This window comes from Semicossyphus pulcher, unplaced genomic scaffold (assembly GCF_022749685.1).
Source record: "Semicossyphus pulcher isolate SPU_LCO1_2020_fin unplaced genomic scaffold, fSemPul1.0.p SCAF_2, whole genome shotgun sequence".
NCBI lineage: Eukaryota > Metazoa > Chordata > Actinopteri > Labriformes > Labridae > Semicossyphus > Semicossyphus pulcher.
The window spans coordinates 8,984,949-9,002,840 of record NW_027211693.1 but is presented as its reverse complement, the minus strand read 5'-3'; the positions used below and the strand labels follow the sequence as shown (position 1 = coordinate 9,002,840).

The window sequence follows — 17,892 nt, the reverse complement described above, 5'->3', positions numbered from 1 at the left end:
GTAACTCCAAGCTATTAATTAAATTCTGAGACAACATTTCATTTAGCAGCATAAAAACCTCATTAAAGACCCAATCCATAATTGCATTCAGGCACGCTTTTGTTGAGTCACCGTCAACCCACAACTGCCTTCGTTTATTAAGTGATTCATCAGATTGATGAAACTATTTCACTCTGGTATTTAATATGCAGTTATTTATTATGCAGTTATTCTGATGTGAAGTGTAATTATGCAGAAGCCTAAAAGTTTTCCCACTTGTGTGAATACTTGTAAAGCTTCTCGGCACTGCAGACAAACAGGCCTCTTAGCTGCAGAGTGACAAAAAATGTGTTGTTTGCATAATCGTGGTTTTAAAGGTATAGAAAATGGAGAATAAATCAGACAACCACACAGATATGTTTACTAGAGAGGGCCAGGATTGTGTGCATGCATGCGGAAAAGGCTCTTTGAATCCAGCCGCGTAAGGGACAGCTGTAATCCACTGATATTCTGATGTCTGACTATTCCAGAAAAGCTCAATGCTCTTCATTTCTTTGAGCATTTGTCTTAGGAAGCTTACAGTGTACAAAAATCTGCCAACATTCCCATATGTGTCAAGGATAAAAAAAAAGGGAAGGATGGCTAAAAGCAGCCCTGGAGGAACCCCTGAAAGAGCTTCTCCATCTGGATGTTAATTATTACTGACTAGCTTGTGTCATTCCAACACCGAGGGAGAGGTGGAGGGGAACAGCTTGGCCTGGAAGAGAAGAAATGGCATCACCAAGAGGTTGGAAAATAGGTCCAATGTAATATTCAATAGGTTTAAAGGGCATGTGAAAAGTCACAGTCAGAGCATACTGACAATGTTATTCCATAAAACACAACACAACATGGGTTGTTGTTAGCTGTGGATTTCCCTCACTTACCATTGATTTCAGTCATGCTGGCAGGGGGCGCCATGTTAATGTAAAAACATGCAAAAATATGATAATAATATGAAAATATCTCTATTTTTAAGGCGATATTTAGATGCTTTGAACTCAAAATACTTAAATATATTCAATGGAGTCTAATGAGACCTCCCCTGTTGGGCAAGAGAGCACTGACAAAGCTAACCAAGGTGACCCCGGTGCAGATGGGATATCCTCCTGGATCAGCGGGAAACTGACCTAAGAACAGCAACTGGTTTCAAAGCTCTGGAAAATCACCGCAGGTTGCTTACCCTTTCAATTATTTAAATACTTCCTTTATTAAATCAGTCCTCAGGTACTGGGAGACGGCATTTGTTATGCACAGAATATCCTTCTTTGGCACAGCAGCCACAAAAAAGCTCTTTTATTCAACCATCCCTCTTGGCAGCACCGGTCAAAGGCTGCAGCCTCCCGTGTGCACGAGGCTCACATTTGGCCCACGTTGCTTTTCAAAAGATTTACCTAGAGCCTCGCACCGCGGCTACCAGAGGGAAGGGTAAGAGGAGGAAAATGGACGCAATTATGGCAGACATCAAAGCAGCTAGTTTGCACACCTGAGCACACAGATGGTTTGTTCATTTGTAGTCTCCTTTTGGATGGATTTGTGGATAAAAGTGACAGTTCTGACAGATTTAAGAGCTGCTGTGGGGGCTGTCTACAAAGTGCGTTTATAAAATGCCTTTAGGAGACAGAAATATGACAATAAACACTCTCCTGTAACTTAATGCACTCTTAAAAGTCCTCAAGGTCATTTCATTTTATCGTTATGGCAACATCTGACGAAGTAATTTCATTCTAAAGTCTATCTACGTTCAAAATCCTCACCTGTGAGAGCTCATTGGCACCTATTTGACCGTTGTTATCTGCATCAAAGCGTTTGAACATCATATCAACCAGTTGCTTCCTGGCAGCCATGTTGTCCTTGTGGGCCCCGTGGATCTTAGAGCCCATGTAGCGTTTGTCATGCAAATCCAGAATCTTGGTTTTCAGCCGACGGTAGTCAGTCAGTCTGCAGTTATCATCTGGGGACAAAAGGAGAGAATGGTTAGGAGAGGGGGGGAGAAAATGTGTCAACGTTGTAAAATCACTACTGTTAGAGCTGAGAGGAAAATGTGTTTTTGTCTGTTTGAATGACTAAAAACACTACTTGAATTTTAAGCAGAAGTCTAAAAACAGATTTTTTATAAGTACTTAAATGAATCCCAGGTGCTGCAGAACGTGCGTGATTAAACACATTGATCTTAAGATTTCTAAAATTGGATGCAATGTTTTAGAATCTGAGCCAATTACTACCTGTGAAAACTATAATCCCCCTGAAGACTTGCATTATTAAACAATAAGAAGCTGTTTATATTCAGCGAAACCCAAATCTGAGCGCGCCTTTGATTGTCTTCATCACAATAACAAATGCTAAGGATTATTCTCCCTAGGGGGAGCACAAACAGTGACAGCCGTGCTGCATTTCGCCGCCTACAACACAAAGAAAGCGACGAACAAATCCATCACACAGGTGTCAGGAGCTAACTCTGACAGCAACAGAAAACATGATGCTGTTGTATTTACAATCCGCCATCAAAGGATCCAGATCAAAGAAGTCAACTACATGAAAGGTTGAGCAGAGTAAAGTCGAGGCGAAGAGAAAAATAATGACTAGAACTCGCGGTTGACACATGTCATATCAACTTCTCATTGTTAGATCTGGAGGTCTTTCTCCTCTAATAACAGTCACATTAGCTGGTGTCAAACAACCCACGGGAGAAACTTTGTTGTTCCTTGAGATGCTTTTCAAATCCCAGGGGAGGGAGGTGACATCACCAAGCACATCATGCGGTGTGATCAAACCTGGAAAAATATAGAATTAAAGCAGCTCCATGGAGTCGTCTGAGAGATAAATGAACTTTGCTGTGTATGATCAGGCGGGGATGATGTCGAGAGAGCCGTAATGAGATCTCCACTCAGTAGAACAGGGTGCTCGCTGGGAGCTGATGAGTAAAATCAGAGCCACCCCAGAAACCAATGACATGTCATTATCGGATGTGTTGGATCTCATTTTTGTCTTAAAATTTCTCCCAGCATTCCTTCAGTGGAACAACTTGAGCAATCAGCCCGTATTTAAATGAGCTGCTGGGTTTAATCCTGACACCAATCTTCATTTGGGTAAAAGAGGCTGAAAGGATTTCTAATACACCGGGAGTGAAATCAACGGGCTTCCACAGAGGCGAGCCAGTCATCTCCACTTTCACCACATCTGACCATGTTTCAGTCAGCAGGTATTACAGTTGTGTATTCACGATTGTGACTGAGGAGGGCATGAGAAAATTCATATAGACTCAAGTAGTTGACGTATGGAGCACAGCCGATTAACGCTGCATGGCTGATGGCTCACAGTCTTTGACCACCGAGCACTCTGACATCCTAACATCAATTTTAAAAGCCCCCCGCCCAATCACCCGTCAATTTAGCGACACACTTAGCCCACGTATCAGCCGCCACGAGTCTCAGGTCTCAAGTATTAACGCTGTTTTCTGATGTAAAAACTTCAGATTTTTCACACAGTCGGAGGAAGCGAAGGTCCTGCTTTTATTCAGCAATAAAATACAAGCACATCACGGAGCATCTCTCCTGCCGACATGCTGACAGCGCTGTTCAGAAGTGGTTCAGAAAACTTAGCTGCCAATCATCACCGGAGCAGAGTGTCAGAGCAGGCTGGAGTTGTGCTGCTCCCCTCACACTGTCCAGCATCGCGCCTGCCCTCCGTCTCTGATGGTAATTTTGAGACTCTGTTTGTACACAGCCCGGCGTGCTGTTGCGCCAGCATTTCTCTGTTCTGTGTACAATAGCCCATCTAAAAACAAAAGTTTGCCTGCGCTGCCATCCCCTCTGGATGTTGTTGTTTGCCAATTTGGTGGACATTGCCCAACCCCTGGAGACATATAAAGGAAATAAACTGTACGAATAAGTGGAGAAACATAACAATAGTAATGCCCAGCTAACAGTAAACGCCTCCACAAGAGGGCATAACTCATCATTGAATGGTTTGATGAACGTAAAAATGGTGTTGCAGTCGCCTCCTCCCAACACAGATTTACGCCTAGGAGAAATGTTGTATCCATTTGTGAGACAGTGTCTCCACCACCATTATCAGAACACCGTATGAGGGAACATCCTTTAGAAGAATGGTGGTTCCTCTTTTATTAAAGAGCAAGAAAATCTCTGCCAATGATTACTGAGGCTGGTCTGGAGACTCGCGGGGGCTGAACATCCTACTGAGATGCTTTATGTTGGTTTTCCTTTGATTTTTCACCCATCTGTACGGGTTGTGTTTTAACAAGGTCTCTGTTGTTTCAACTTGGGGAGCTAAATAATTGAAAGCTCACATAGCCAGGTGTTGAGAATTAAACATAAGCAAGGAGCTCCGGAACAATGCTCCAGTTTGTTTTAGCAGGCACACCTGCCAGTGAGCGAAACAATGAGTTGTTGACAGATGTTGGAGCTGCACACTCAGTCTGAGGCTTCCTGCAAACATCAGGGTGTGAACAACCAGAGTGGTGACTGGTCTTTTCTACCAGCCATCACAGATAACAAAACAGCTGGAGGATCGATTGAATTACTAAATGGCTTTGAGTGTGAAAACAGTGAGAGCGCCTGGTGAATTCTTGGGAATGGAACCAGCATGGTTTAATTCTTTCCCTGGGAACGGCATCAGCTGCTGGAGCGCGTGTCGTGCAGGCTGCAGCATGCCACATATCATGGGACTGGCTCTGTTTTGACAGGCGTCAGTGCCAGAGAAGCTGCCTTAGTCACAAATGGCAGAATGAATAAAAGATAAATGGCTGCTGGCATAACCAGGGGATATGAAGGTCAGCATCGTCTAAGGAGCCCACGCTGACGCATGCATGCACACACGCACACACAGGTACACAAACACTGACTGATATGCACACACACATGCTCTTACATATATTACTCCACCCCGCTAAGTATCCAAACAGTACGTCTGTGAAGGTTCACAGCCATCCAGGTCAGAGTAATTCTAAGCTTAATCCAAAAGGCACCTGGACTTGGTTCACAACCAAGTATCCAAATGGTACATTTCTACATAGGAAAGGTGATAGCATTTATTGGCTACAATAATCTCCCTCATTATAAAACCAACATGCCTTGGTCAAAATGGCATTTTCTGCTAAATATGTTTGATTACCTTGTTAAAAATCCACACAAGGCATCTCCACGTTCTCCCTCATTAAAAATTCCAGAATATTCCACTATGCAAATTTCCAACCGGTCCCTCCATCACAAAAACAAAACACGTCTCTGCCATCGTTTGGTGGCAACTCGTTGAAAATTAGCTTGCTTGAAATGTAGTCATTAGTAGCAGTAACGTTAACGTTAGCAGTCAATAGTGAGTTGGCAAAAATAACAACATTACAGCTCGCTCATGCATCGCCGAAATGGTTGCCATAGGTTGCACATAATGATATGCATAGCGTCACCCCGTCCATTAACGGGATTGGCTCCTTAGGTTTGTGACGTCTCAAACCTGCCAATTTGAAAACGTGTTGTTCAGCCTGTCCTTGGTACACTGCAGTTTAAAAGCAGACAGGCCCAGCCATGGAGATGACTGCTCATGTTGTCCCTGATTTGTCTTGTAGCACATGAAGAACACCACATGGAGATGTGTACAAGGTTAAACACTTGATTTTCACTGGTGGGGGGCTTTAAGGACAACTAAGCAAAAATCCAAACCAGTTAAATCCATTCAGACAAATCAAGACCGACTAAGACGTCTTGTTAAATCCAGCATTTGGTTTTGAAGAAGTCTCAGTCACCATAAATGCTTTGTGAGATGCATGCGACCTGTTTGTTTTCTTCTTAGAACTGGTGAGGTCAATCAACAAGCAAAAACAGTCAAAGTGATTTTTATCCATGATGTGTTTTGACAAATTAGCGCTCCTCCTTTAACATTGATGACCTGAATCATCAGTCAAGATTTAAATCTCATGTTGTCATTCAGATTTTTGTTTTTTCCTTCTGATTGTAAACAGATTATCAGAGAAACCAGACGTTTACTAATTTGTCTCAGAGCACCCCCGTGGCTTAAGATGCCAGAAGTCATGCAGGAGAGATGTTCTGCAGTAGATGAGGATTTTTTAAAACTATGACAAGAAAGCATCCTCGTCTATTTGTTTGTGATGTCTCTGATAATTCATGATGATTGTCAGTAAGGTAACATAAACTCCAACTTCCAACAATTATATGTCTTATGTGTTTTTATGCTAAATCATTAATAATGTGTGGAAGTAAAAACTGATCAAACAAAAAATATAAACCCGACTGGTGTGAAACAATTATCGTATCGCTGGTGCCAAATATTTTTATTTTAAAGCTCTGAATAGATTTTCCTGCCAATCTGCCGAACTGACACCCAATTGCAGAGAATCATACATTATTTCTGCACTTGACCTTTTTTTTAATACATTTTGTATTGTTCAGTTAATCAGATATCATATTATGTGATGTATCATTGTATGATCGCCTTGCAATACATCAATTCCTGCAGAATCGCTGTATCGTGATATAATCGTATATCATCGTATCGTATCGTGAGCTACCCTGTGATTCCCACCCTTACAATCCACATCTCCATCCATCATCTATACCGCTTATCCTGTTCAAGGTCGTGGGGGGCTGGAGCCTATCCCAGCTGTCATTTGGCGAAGGGCGGGGTACACCCTGGACTGGTCGCCAATCACAGGGCTGACACACCCCACACCCACATGGAGCAATTTAGTGTCACCAATTAACCTTACAAGCATGTCTTTGGACTGTGGGAGGAAGCCGGTGACCCCGGAGGGAACCCACGCATGCACGAGGAGAACATGCAAACTCCACACAGAAAGGCCCACCTTGCCCAAACCGGGGTTGAACCGGTGACCTTCTAGCCGTGAGGCAACAGCGCTAACCACTGCACCACCTTGTTTTAAGATGTATTTTAAAAATCTCACTAAAGCAATGGATGACTTTGCATGTTTGTTATTTAACTGATTCAAAGGAAGCAGAACATGCAATGGCCCTAACTCGCTCAAAGTGTCTGTCTCTCGCATGTTATCACACCTGAAGCATGCTTTGACAAATGGTTTCACCCACTTGATGGAAAAGTGTGATTTCTGCAAGAGTGAAAAAACATCCTAGTATGTAAGTGTTTCCTGCGTCTCACACATTTAACACTTAAGTTTGACCTTCAAACACGCCGCAAGAGCTGGAGTACTTCTGTCACAACCTCGAGAGGAATCTGAAAATGTTTCTTTTCTTTTGTCATCAGTCGTGTTATATGACTCCGACCTTTTGTTCCTTGCGTCCAATTACAAGCCGAGTAAACATTGTTCAAGGGTATTGTAACAGAACCATCAACTGTAAGATCTCCACAGGAACACGTAAGTGTGATGCGGCTTTAGTCGACACAATTCATGGATGAAACACATGACGTTTCCCAGGGCCGAAAGGTCCTGCAGAAAGCTGCTGATATAAAAGAACTAGGTGGTGTGGAGTCAGGTTGCAAAGCTTTTTCATCCACTCACAGGAGATACACTCAATATTTCACTAAAATCTTTTGAATAGCATCTTTTAAAACAAGTGGCTTTTAGCTTACATGTAGAGCTATTTATGGTAGGCGGTGTTCATGATTCAATGGTTGGTATTACAGCACACAGAGGATGCAGTCGTGTCGGCTTGCTTTACTGTTGGCTCCGACTGCTCGATGACCTTGCTTGTGACAAATGTCTCTGGTCACATGGGCTCCATACGAGGCAAGCGGCTGGCCTGGTTCCACCATGGAAAGCCAATGCCTCTTATTAATTGCCTTGAACTGTTCCTATAATGTGGAGGTCAAGTTCCCACCTGGATGGAAATGCATGTCAGAGAGAGAGGAAGTCATGTGCGCTTCATCGATTGGGAGACGATATATTTGATTCAATCTATTTGTTAAAAAGAGCAACACTGTCGCAGGAGGCTGCTGTTCTGTGAGGAAAGAGCTTTGTTATTCAAATGCAGGGCCAAGAGTTTATAATCTACAGCCATCATTGCCAACTCTCACTCTCAGTTGTACTCCTGGTAAATTACAACTACACTTTAATGTGGAGGAATCAGGCTTTACGCCGTTTTCAGCCTTTTAAAGCAACAAGAAATCATAGTTCATTTGTTGTATCGTGTTGAAGGAGCTGTTTAGTGGCTTGTGATTAACAAAAAGGGTGTATAGAAGGCTCCTCTCCTTGGTAAGAAGTTTTCTTCAGATAGTATGTTGACAGACAGATTTCTCATTTAAAGGGGAACCCATCTTTTGTGGCTCCAGAGAGAGCTGCCCTCAAGAACTTGGAACTAGAAGTTGGATGTGAAGAAAAACACATTTGAACTTGAAAAAATCTGTAGTTCGAAGTTAGAAAGACATGAGTTTAACTGACCTCTGTATCCTGCTCTTCATCTCTGCTTGAGCTAGCTGCTCAAGGCTACTGTCCGTCATGACAGGGACAATGTTGACTTGGATTAATACATGTATTGTCATGGCAGTACCTGTCTTTTTCTTGAGCTTGATATTTTCTTTCCTCATCTGTTCAGTATTTTTTATATGACCGTGAAAATGTAGGAAAAGAGACAAAAAAAGTGGAACTATTGAAATGACACCGAGCTCCTCATGCATGGTTTCACCGACATCTAATAAAAGAATAGTCGCCGTCTACGACTACGATAATAGCTCACACTTCACTCACTCTTTGTGTAAAACTGCAGACGGAGGTGCTGATGTTCTACTTCTTCTACATTTTCAGTATTCACAAGGCGTTAAAAGTTGTCTCTGTCACAGAGTCAAGCCTGTTTCTGCTTACAAGCTGCAAACTAAATACTGCACAGGAATTATAAAATAATGTGCAAAACTAAAACTCATATTATAATACTTCAACCTGCAGACACGTTTAAGATAAAGCTTTAATGTGACAATAGCAGGAACATCGGCACCGTGGTCGATGCTGATCTATTATTTAAGTGTCTCTCATCCGTCTTTAAAATGCACAAAAGACTTCCCTTTCAGTTAATCAAATCCCTGCAAGCATTTAATATGACCAGAGGAGGGCCCAAGGGTGGTCAACACTGCTGTCGTACAGCTAACCGGAAGACCCGGGGTCCACAGAGCTCAGAGGCTGAACACACCTGTTTAAAGAATAATCACAGAACAGAAGAAGCCATCAAGTTCAGCTTTTAAGTCATTTTGAATTGAGCTGCTGCATTCACAGCTCTCCTTTGTTTCAGTTCCCTTTAAAGGTGTCAGATAAGTACTGCTGAGTAGTTCCTGGAATACTTCAGCAATGCAGCCTTTTCTGTGGCCTCACAGGTTCCTCGTTTAAACCCCGGTTCAGACGTTGCAGGCCTTTCTGTGTGCAGTGTGCATGTTGTCCCAGTGTATGTGTGGGTTCATACTCCGGGTACTCCCACTTCCTCCCACAGTCCAAAGATATGCTCGTTAGGTTCACTGGTGACTCTTGTCTGTCTGTGTGTGTCAGCCCTGCGACTGACTGGCGTTCAGTCCAGGGTGCACCCCCGCCTCTCGCCCAATGACAGCTGGGATTGGCTCTAGCCTCTGCACGACCCTGAACAGGAGAAGCTAGATGGATGATTATTTGTAAAGCTATTCCTTCTTTCCAAACAAGATGCAAACTATCTATTCCACTGTCTTCTGTCTTTATCAATCAATTCCAACTGACAATCTGTTATCCATCAGAAAGTCTGCGCTGGAAAATCACATTGTATGAGATGTATATTCCATCATGTCTAACAATTTCACACAGAAATTATAGCACTAATATTTCTGTTTTTCTCTCATTTATGTACAAAAAATATACTGAATATAGTTTAATAGGCGGTCTCATAAAAAGCATATAGAACAAAAGTAATTGTACTGTATAAATAAAGCTGATTCTTGAGTGCATCAGCTTTGATGTGATTTTTCAAAGTGGATCTGTAGATGAATGTTCTGCCAACACCACAGCATGCATGCCACTGGCTTTGTCTGAAAACACTGATTATATTCACTGTCCTTTTTTGTCATCAGAGACAGAATGATTTACTCTCCCATCACAAGCCAACGTTTACCATTCTGGCTACGCGGCACTTAAATTAACCTGAAAAACAGGCCCATTTCTCCAACAGAGGAAAAACAAAACTTGGCATGCAAACCAGAAGATAATGACGCTCTCCTGAGTGCAGAAGCACCGATCCACAGGGAAGAGCCGGATAGTGATGAAGAAAACTAGATGAAGCATGAAGGCTAAGAACAATGTTTGCTTTCAAGTGTTTTTGTTCTACAGAGCTTTTTCAGATATGGGAGTGATGAAATGGAAGTGACAATGTTTTTAACACCTGCTTTGTACGCACCTGAGAGGATCACTACTGTGCACCAGGAATCTACAGCGTCTGATGCACACTGCGCCGAGCGCCACAGAGAAACAATCACTGTACATCCAGGAGGCTCTCACGAGAACCTTGTGAATAATGAAAGGCTCAGAAAACTAACCAGATTGGCTCGTCAATATGCAAATCTTTGCTTGTCTTATTTCACTGTTCAAGTGTTTGTTTTTTATTTGAATCCTGAAGTGAAAAACACACTTTTCATTCTCAGATTGCACATTAAAGTGAACAGGGAAACAGAAAAACCTTCTTCATCCCATCCACAGTTTACTGAGGCAATAACCACGAGTGAACCCAATGCCACCGCCTCCTCCACCTCCCCCTTTAAAAGCACCACTGTTTTATTTATATAAGAAAAAGGTGGCTCAGCAGAATAGCCTGAGTCAACGCGCCTGAAACTGCCCCATCTTTGCCTCGCTGAGCCTGCCCCTCCACCTCCTCCTCCAGCTTTTCCATCTCCGTCTCCCGGGCCTCGGGTCCTGCCACGGCTCACAATACATCAAGACAGCACAGCGTGACAACTGGGTTACCCAAATCAGAGGTCACTGATTGCAATCTTTAAGAGCAACTAGAGGTGTCACTGCCGCAACACCTGACTGGATCTGAAATGGATATCTGGGCAGTAGGGCAGCAATCTCCTCGCAGCCGCTGTGCCCGGGATGATACAGATGCAAGAAAACTCGCAGCAGACCTCAGGCACAGATAACAGACTTTGACTCACATTGCAGAGTTTAGAATAAAACTTTCAGTTTGCTCTCTGACTGTAATACTGAACAGCTTTGCGACTATATAAAACCGGAGAGTAAAAGCATACAAAATTGAGGTTCAGAGTTCATTCTTGACCTTGAAAACAGCAGCTGAGAAAACAATCTCACCATAACGTCCATTTACGGCCATAGTGGGTCTTTCAATCATCTCCCATGATCCTCATCACGTCATGTAGCTGCCACTTTAAACTTTTGGTCATGTTTTCCTATTAATTACGTTGTGCTGCTGACACTGAGTTTTTTTGTTGTACCAAAAACAAATTCCACTTACTCGCGTTGCATCAGACTTGAAATAGCAAATTTGAAAATAACAAATGGTCAACTTTTATGGTTAATGTTTTGGCCTTTTATGCCTTTATTGTTAGAGGACAGTAGATAAGGTTGGAAACCGGGGAAGAGAGAGTGGGGACGACACGGGCTGAAGATGGGAGTCGAACCCGGGGACTGTAGCCTCTGTACGTGGGCCGCTGATTTAACCGCTGAGCTAAACTAGTGCCCAATGGTCCACTTTTATTTCAGCCTAAATATTTACAGTATCAGACAGCATATCAGTAATCCCTGAATTTTTATGCACCTGTACTCAAAAATCCGGGTTTGAATCCTGGTTCGGGCGTAGGGGGCCTTTCTGTTTGGAGTTTGCGTGTTCTCCCTGTGTATTCGTGGCTTCCCTCCGAGTCCCACAGTCCAAATACATGCTCGTTAGATTCATTGGTGGCTTCAAATTGTGAGTGAGTGTAAGTGTAAGAGTGTCTCTGTGTGTCAGCCCTGGGATTGACTGGTGATCACTCCAGGGTGTACCCCACCTCTTGCCCAATGACTGCTGGGATAGGCTGCAGCCCCCCTGAAAAATCATCATCTTCACAAGCAAACCCCTAACTCTTATTTTGTTACTTTCACATACGTTTCAGGATACTCCCTCCCAAATTTGATACCTGTAAGACTATTTATGCAATTGCAGTATCTTCATATGTGTCAGGACATCACATAGCCAAAAGAATCCTCTAAGACCAAGTGGCCCTGAGTTAGGAGTGGTCGTTATCACCTTGTCATGGCCCAAGGTAAAGGCTAACAGAAAATAACAGTGAAAAAAAGGTAGCAAAAACCATCCTGAAGGCAGGGTCCCAGTACCACAGTTTCTTCGGTGACTTTGTTTGAGGACAACTTAGTAACTTTCTGGGAGTTTGGTAACAGCTCAAGACGGATTCCCTCCTTCATTCAGTCTCTGTCACTTCTGTTTCCTCCCTGGATGCAGGTGTAATTCTCTCCCTCCCATCTTTCATCAAGCCCGCTGCACTTCCTCATGTCTTAATCTTTGATGTATTACCCTCCACCCCTCCTCTCTCACCTTGAAGGGGATCATTATCATCCAGGAGGCTTTACTCGAACCTCACCACAACCATCCCACTCGCCCCCTCCCACCTTCACCTTCTTTAAATGGTCTCCTGCAGCAGCTTTCAGAGGTGGTTTGGGCCTCCAATTCTCCCTGTTAAAGCTCCATGTTCCACGTGCTACCATAACCTGCAGAGCCACCGCACTGGACCACTCTCTGTTAACCGGGGCGTTCTTTCAACTCTGTAAGGCCCTGCTAATTGTGGCTGTGTCGTACGTTCAAGTGGTTCATATTAATATTTACTCGCAGCACATAAGAAAACTGACTCATCTCAACTCCCACGTTTTATTTAGTATGTGGCATAGCAAGGTTATAAGCTGCAGCTCACATTTAATTATCACAATGCATGCATTATGCAAGAGAGCGAGGCCGTAGATGGGAACAAACTTTGAAACTTTGTTTAAGGTCTAACTTATTCATGAGCCTCATTGTATTTGTTTTTTAAGTCATTTTCAGAGGAAATCATCACACTTGATAAAAGAAGCACATTTGAACCAATTTTCCACCACATTTTATGCCACCACGATGCACCCGAAAGAGAGCGAGACAGATGTAGACGGAGAAAGAAGAGGAGATAGCAGGAAGAAAGGCTTTGTTCGCTTCTCAAATCTGATCCCGGTAGAGTTGATTACACAGAGCTGACTCCTTCAGTGGCAGGGAGGGCTTGTTGATGTCATGATAGAGAACAGTGACCCAGGGGCTCAGCACACCTAGGCTGAGGCATCAAATCAACACACTGCTGCAGCTCTATATTTGGACTATGGTACACAGGCTGGGGAATATTGTTTTCCACAGTTGGGCCATACGGTGACTGGCTGCAGTTCTGCAGCAGGCTTGGAAGCATTTCTCACTTGTCACTAGTTGATTTAACGACTTAATATGTTAGAAAGCTCAGCGGGAAACGCAAGCAAAATGAGAGGAGTTAAATAAATCACATTGCTCTTGCTGCTAATAAGAAGTGAAGTCTTGCCATAATAAATTAAAGAGATGCAAAGGAGGGATGATGTACCCGGTTTAAACTAGTCACAGTGGTTACAGCATAGGCAGATTGGTTCGTGCAGCAACCTTACTTTCATTACCAACTAATCTGCAGATTATTTTCATGACGAATTGATAGTTACGTCTACAAATGACAAAAACTTCATAGAGCCATGAATGATAGAATCTAGAAATTGCTTCTTTCCAACATAGAATCCCAAAAACAAAGACTGTTTCACATTTTTAGGTGAAGAACAGCTCCATAAATTCATCTCTTAGCGATTTAGTTGGCAATTGATTTTCTTTCAATCGATTAATTCAAGTGATAATCTCTAAGATCTCAGTTTTGCTCTCTTTGGCGGCACCTATCGCGATAAACGGTAATTGCGGGAGCACACTTCCCAGATATCCAGACAGTGTTGCATGTGTGACGTCCACGGTTGGCTCTGGTTGTAACTCTTGATTTTCCTCCCTGGCGGTCTCTTTCCTTTTTAGACTGTTTGCCTTCATCTGAGCGTCGAATTTGTTTCTTCACTTATTGTTGAAGTTGTATCTGCAACTAATCGCACCTAATCGCTCCGCCTACCCTCTCTGGCAGACCAATCACTGCTGGCTGATGGAAAACGTGTCACTAACTGGGCGAAGCTTGAGATTTTTTCCACCACTGTCGCCACAGACACCCAGTCTGTAATACTGCAAATGCAAAGGCAATAGGCTCATTTATTTATATAAATTAAAATCATTAAGATTATCACTTCAAGTTTACAATCATGAAAGCTTGCAAAAGGCTGCAAATCCTCACATTGGTGAAAAAATAAATTCCTTCATCTGAGCGTCGAGTTTGTTTCTTGTTCTTTGGATTTTCAAGTTGTATCTGTAGTCATCCATCTTTTCTTTCTTTGTTCGGCCATAGTAGATTACTGTTTACTTGCAACACTTGCAGAGAGCGGAAAAGCAGCCGCTTAGCTCCGCCTACCCTCTCTGGCAGACCAACCACTGCTGGCTGATGGAAAATGCGTCACTAACTGGCCGCCGCTTGTGATTTTTTTCAAAAGTTTGTAATATTGCAAATGCAAAGGCTTTCATCAGTGGGCCATAGGCTCAATCACCATCGTGTTACCTCATTCGGCGATAGATAGTCACTTAACAGACATTTATTTAAATACATATTATCACTTTAACTACTTGTTTTTTAGATCTACTGTCAATTTCAACTTTTGACCCAACATGAACAAATTTAAACATGTGCTTCCATGAACTCAATCTATTGATGCACTTCATGTAATTCTGTTAAAAGCATGAGAATAATAAAGCAAGAGGTCCTTGAGTTCCCCAAGGCAGTTCATAAATGCTATGGGACAGTAATTGGCTCTGCTACGCTGCTCTGTTGGCACGGAGACTGTAGCGTGGAGATAGGTCCCTGGTGGTATACTAGTTAGCTGTTTTGCTAACCATTAGAGAGTAATGACATTTAGCCTACACTTCACCCAGCTAGCTTATTTGAACTAAAATTGTTGGTCTCTTTGACTCAGGATATCAGTGTTTACATCAGCCAATGAGTTTATTTTGGTCCCCAGAGAAGCCCGGCCTCTGAGAAATGTTTGTACTGCATGAATAAAACTGCAGCCTGCCATAAGTCTGTTTTGTGGTCCAAAGGATTACACGAATCAATCCAGCTTTTATGTAATGTCTACTATTATATTATAGACGTTAATGGATACAAACACGCAGCCAGAGTCTTTGATACTTAGACTATAAAACAGACCCTTCTACTGACCGGCAGTAACACTGATTATCACAACGCCTCCAGAGTGCTGCTTCTTATACCACAGTGGGGTCAACATTAGGTTAAAGGACTCTATTATCATCTATCCAGCCAGTCGACTCATAGCTGGGAACCATAAAGAGTTGAAGTCCTATAGATCTCTTGGCATGGCAAACTCTACAGCCTTTATTGATCGAGTTATAAAACATTCAGCTTCACAAACAGGGATGGAAACAAGACCGTTTTGTCCCGCATCCACCTGACACTTTTTCAGCATCCACACAGACATTTTTTAGAGCCTTACGACATCATCGTATAAAAAATTGCTTTGACATTTTTCATCCATCTGTTCTGTGTTGACATGTATCGTGATGATATTGACCATCAGTAGAGAGGAGCATCAGGTCCAGGTCAGCTGGATTGTAAAGCATTTCTTCTCTGACCAGAACATGCATTTTTCTTGCTGATGGTTTGTCAGGAATCGGACTGTTTTCTGATGTATGAAGTAATCTGCCGCATTGGCAGCCAGTGTAGTCATTACTGCTTTTGACAGACTCTCATTCAAACTGATAGAGCCATGAGGGAAAAGGCTTTTCAACTAAAATCATCGGAGAGCCCTTACGTGCACTGCACTGTATGAGCTGATCCTTTTAACTGTACTTCAACATTCACTTCCTGTGTAACACTTTAACAAACCATCAGAGGAATTTAAAGGCTTAACTTTACAAGTTCAGATGATGAATGTCTGCTCGACCATCATGTTACGGCAGAACGTGAACAATCATATAATCACCAGTGACTGGAGGTCGGATCATTTCTGATGCATTCGTGGAAGTTGGGAAATCTAAACCCTGAATGGCTTTCGTGACAAGCAAATTTGTCTCAAGTTGAATTTTAGATCTAGAACAGATTGTTAGCTGAACTTGCTGCAGATGTTTGTTTATAGAGATATGGGAGTCGGGATGTCATTACGGTGCCTGCTTTTGCTCTCCACACGGACTGTTCTTCCTGCATACCCCGCAGCCTGCTGAGACGTGATTGGTCAATATTACTCCGACTACAAACGTAGTACAAACGGAAACCAGAACACTTGAAATCCACGTCCCTGCCTACAGACTCTACATTTCTATGTAGAATCTGTAAATAGAGATTATAAAATCACAAACAGTCTTATGGCCAGATGCAGCTAATAAGAATAACAGAATGTTAAAAGCAAAATATAATCAGTGTTCTTAAAGCAACGTATCAAACGTCAGAGTGAAAAACATGTAACAATGTGAAAGGGGTCAGTCGTTGTTATGAACCTAGAAAACCTGCAGCTCCCCATCGGCTTTATAAACAAGCTTGAGGTTATCGTTTCACTGTCCCGCAACTTCAGCGGTAGCAGGAAGCTTTCTTAAGAACACAGTTCACACTTCCTGCTGCATCTGTCGGCAGCAGACATAAGAAGTCAAAAGCTCCAGTAAAGGTGACAAAAAGACGACCTTGTGATATGACTGAAGGCTAAAGTATGTTTATATGTTTACATGAATGATGCAGAGAATCCCACGTCAGGGAAAATATTCCCCTTATGGGTTATTTATTTCTATTATTACAAAAAAGAAAACTCCACAAAAAAGATAACTACATTTCTTGTATTGTATTAGCACATTATCATGCGGCTCACGTGTTTTCTATTTGTTACAAGCAGACTTTTTCTCTCATGCCAATTTAAAAATGTGACCTCCAACATGTATTTCCCGCAGATCCTTTCTCTCCATGTTTTCCATTTCTGCCTTCTGAAGAAAAGCATTGCTCACTTTACTGCAGTGTCCAGCACCTGCAATCCAACACATTTGTCACGTCATTGGGTCAGATGGCTTGTGCTATACATAGAACAATTTCAACGCTTTGATATTAGAAGACGCCCACAAAGCTGCAACCCAGTCAACCTGCCCCCCCCCCCCCCACACTCCCTCCTTCTCTTCATCTTTGTATCTTCTACTTACTCACAATTGCACTGCTTCAAGCGATGTTGGCAGCTATTGTTCACTTTTACCAAATTGTTCAAAAGCTTCATATCCAGGATGGAGGAAGTGGGTGGAAATAAAAGAGAGGGAGGAGGGAGAGAGCTATAAAATGATTTTTTTTTCAGGATAATGGGCTGCACAGGCTTTTTAACCAATACTTTAATGGGAAGCAAACCCTGTGCAGCCTGCAAAACGTCTTCTGGAACCCATTCACTCATAGTAAACACACTTGTAACAGAATGCAATTGGCCAATTCATCAAGAGTCTAAGGAGTATTGAAGGCTTTATAAAGACTTGCATGCTTACTGGAAAGTTTAAGAGGCCAGAACAAACAGAGCGGTAAACAAATCTTAATGAAAGCGATGAAAGTAATTTCACAAAGAAAAAAACATTAGATAGAAATAAAAATAAACTTTAAATATATTTTCATGGTGGTTTTAGCTGCTTTTTCCCCTTTCCAAAAATGCCTCTTTTGATCATTAGTAAAATTATTCTGCACTGTCAACCTCTTACTCAGCACTCCAGGGGGGAGGAACATCAAACGTGTGTAATTGGCTAATTTGTCACATGATTGTTTGGG

General features: G+C 42.5%; 1 protein-coding gene across 1 annotated transcript in view; it reads right to left on the bottom strand.

Annotated features, from left to right (window-relative positions):
• Positions 1-17,892, bottom strand: part of fstl5 (follistatin-like 5) — a 199,686-nt gene that overhangs the window by 97,319 nt on the left and 84,475 nt on the right. Inside the window, exon 5 of the mRNA XM_069670589.1 lies at positions 1,776-1,972. Coding sequence (XP_069526690.1) covers positions 1,776-1,972 — 197 coding nt within the window. The remainder of the gene's footprint in view (positions 1-1,775; positions 1,973-17,892) is intronic.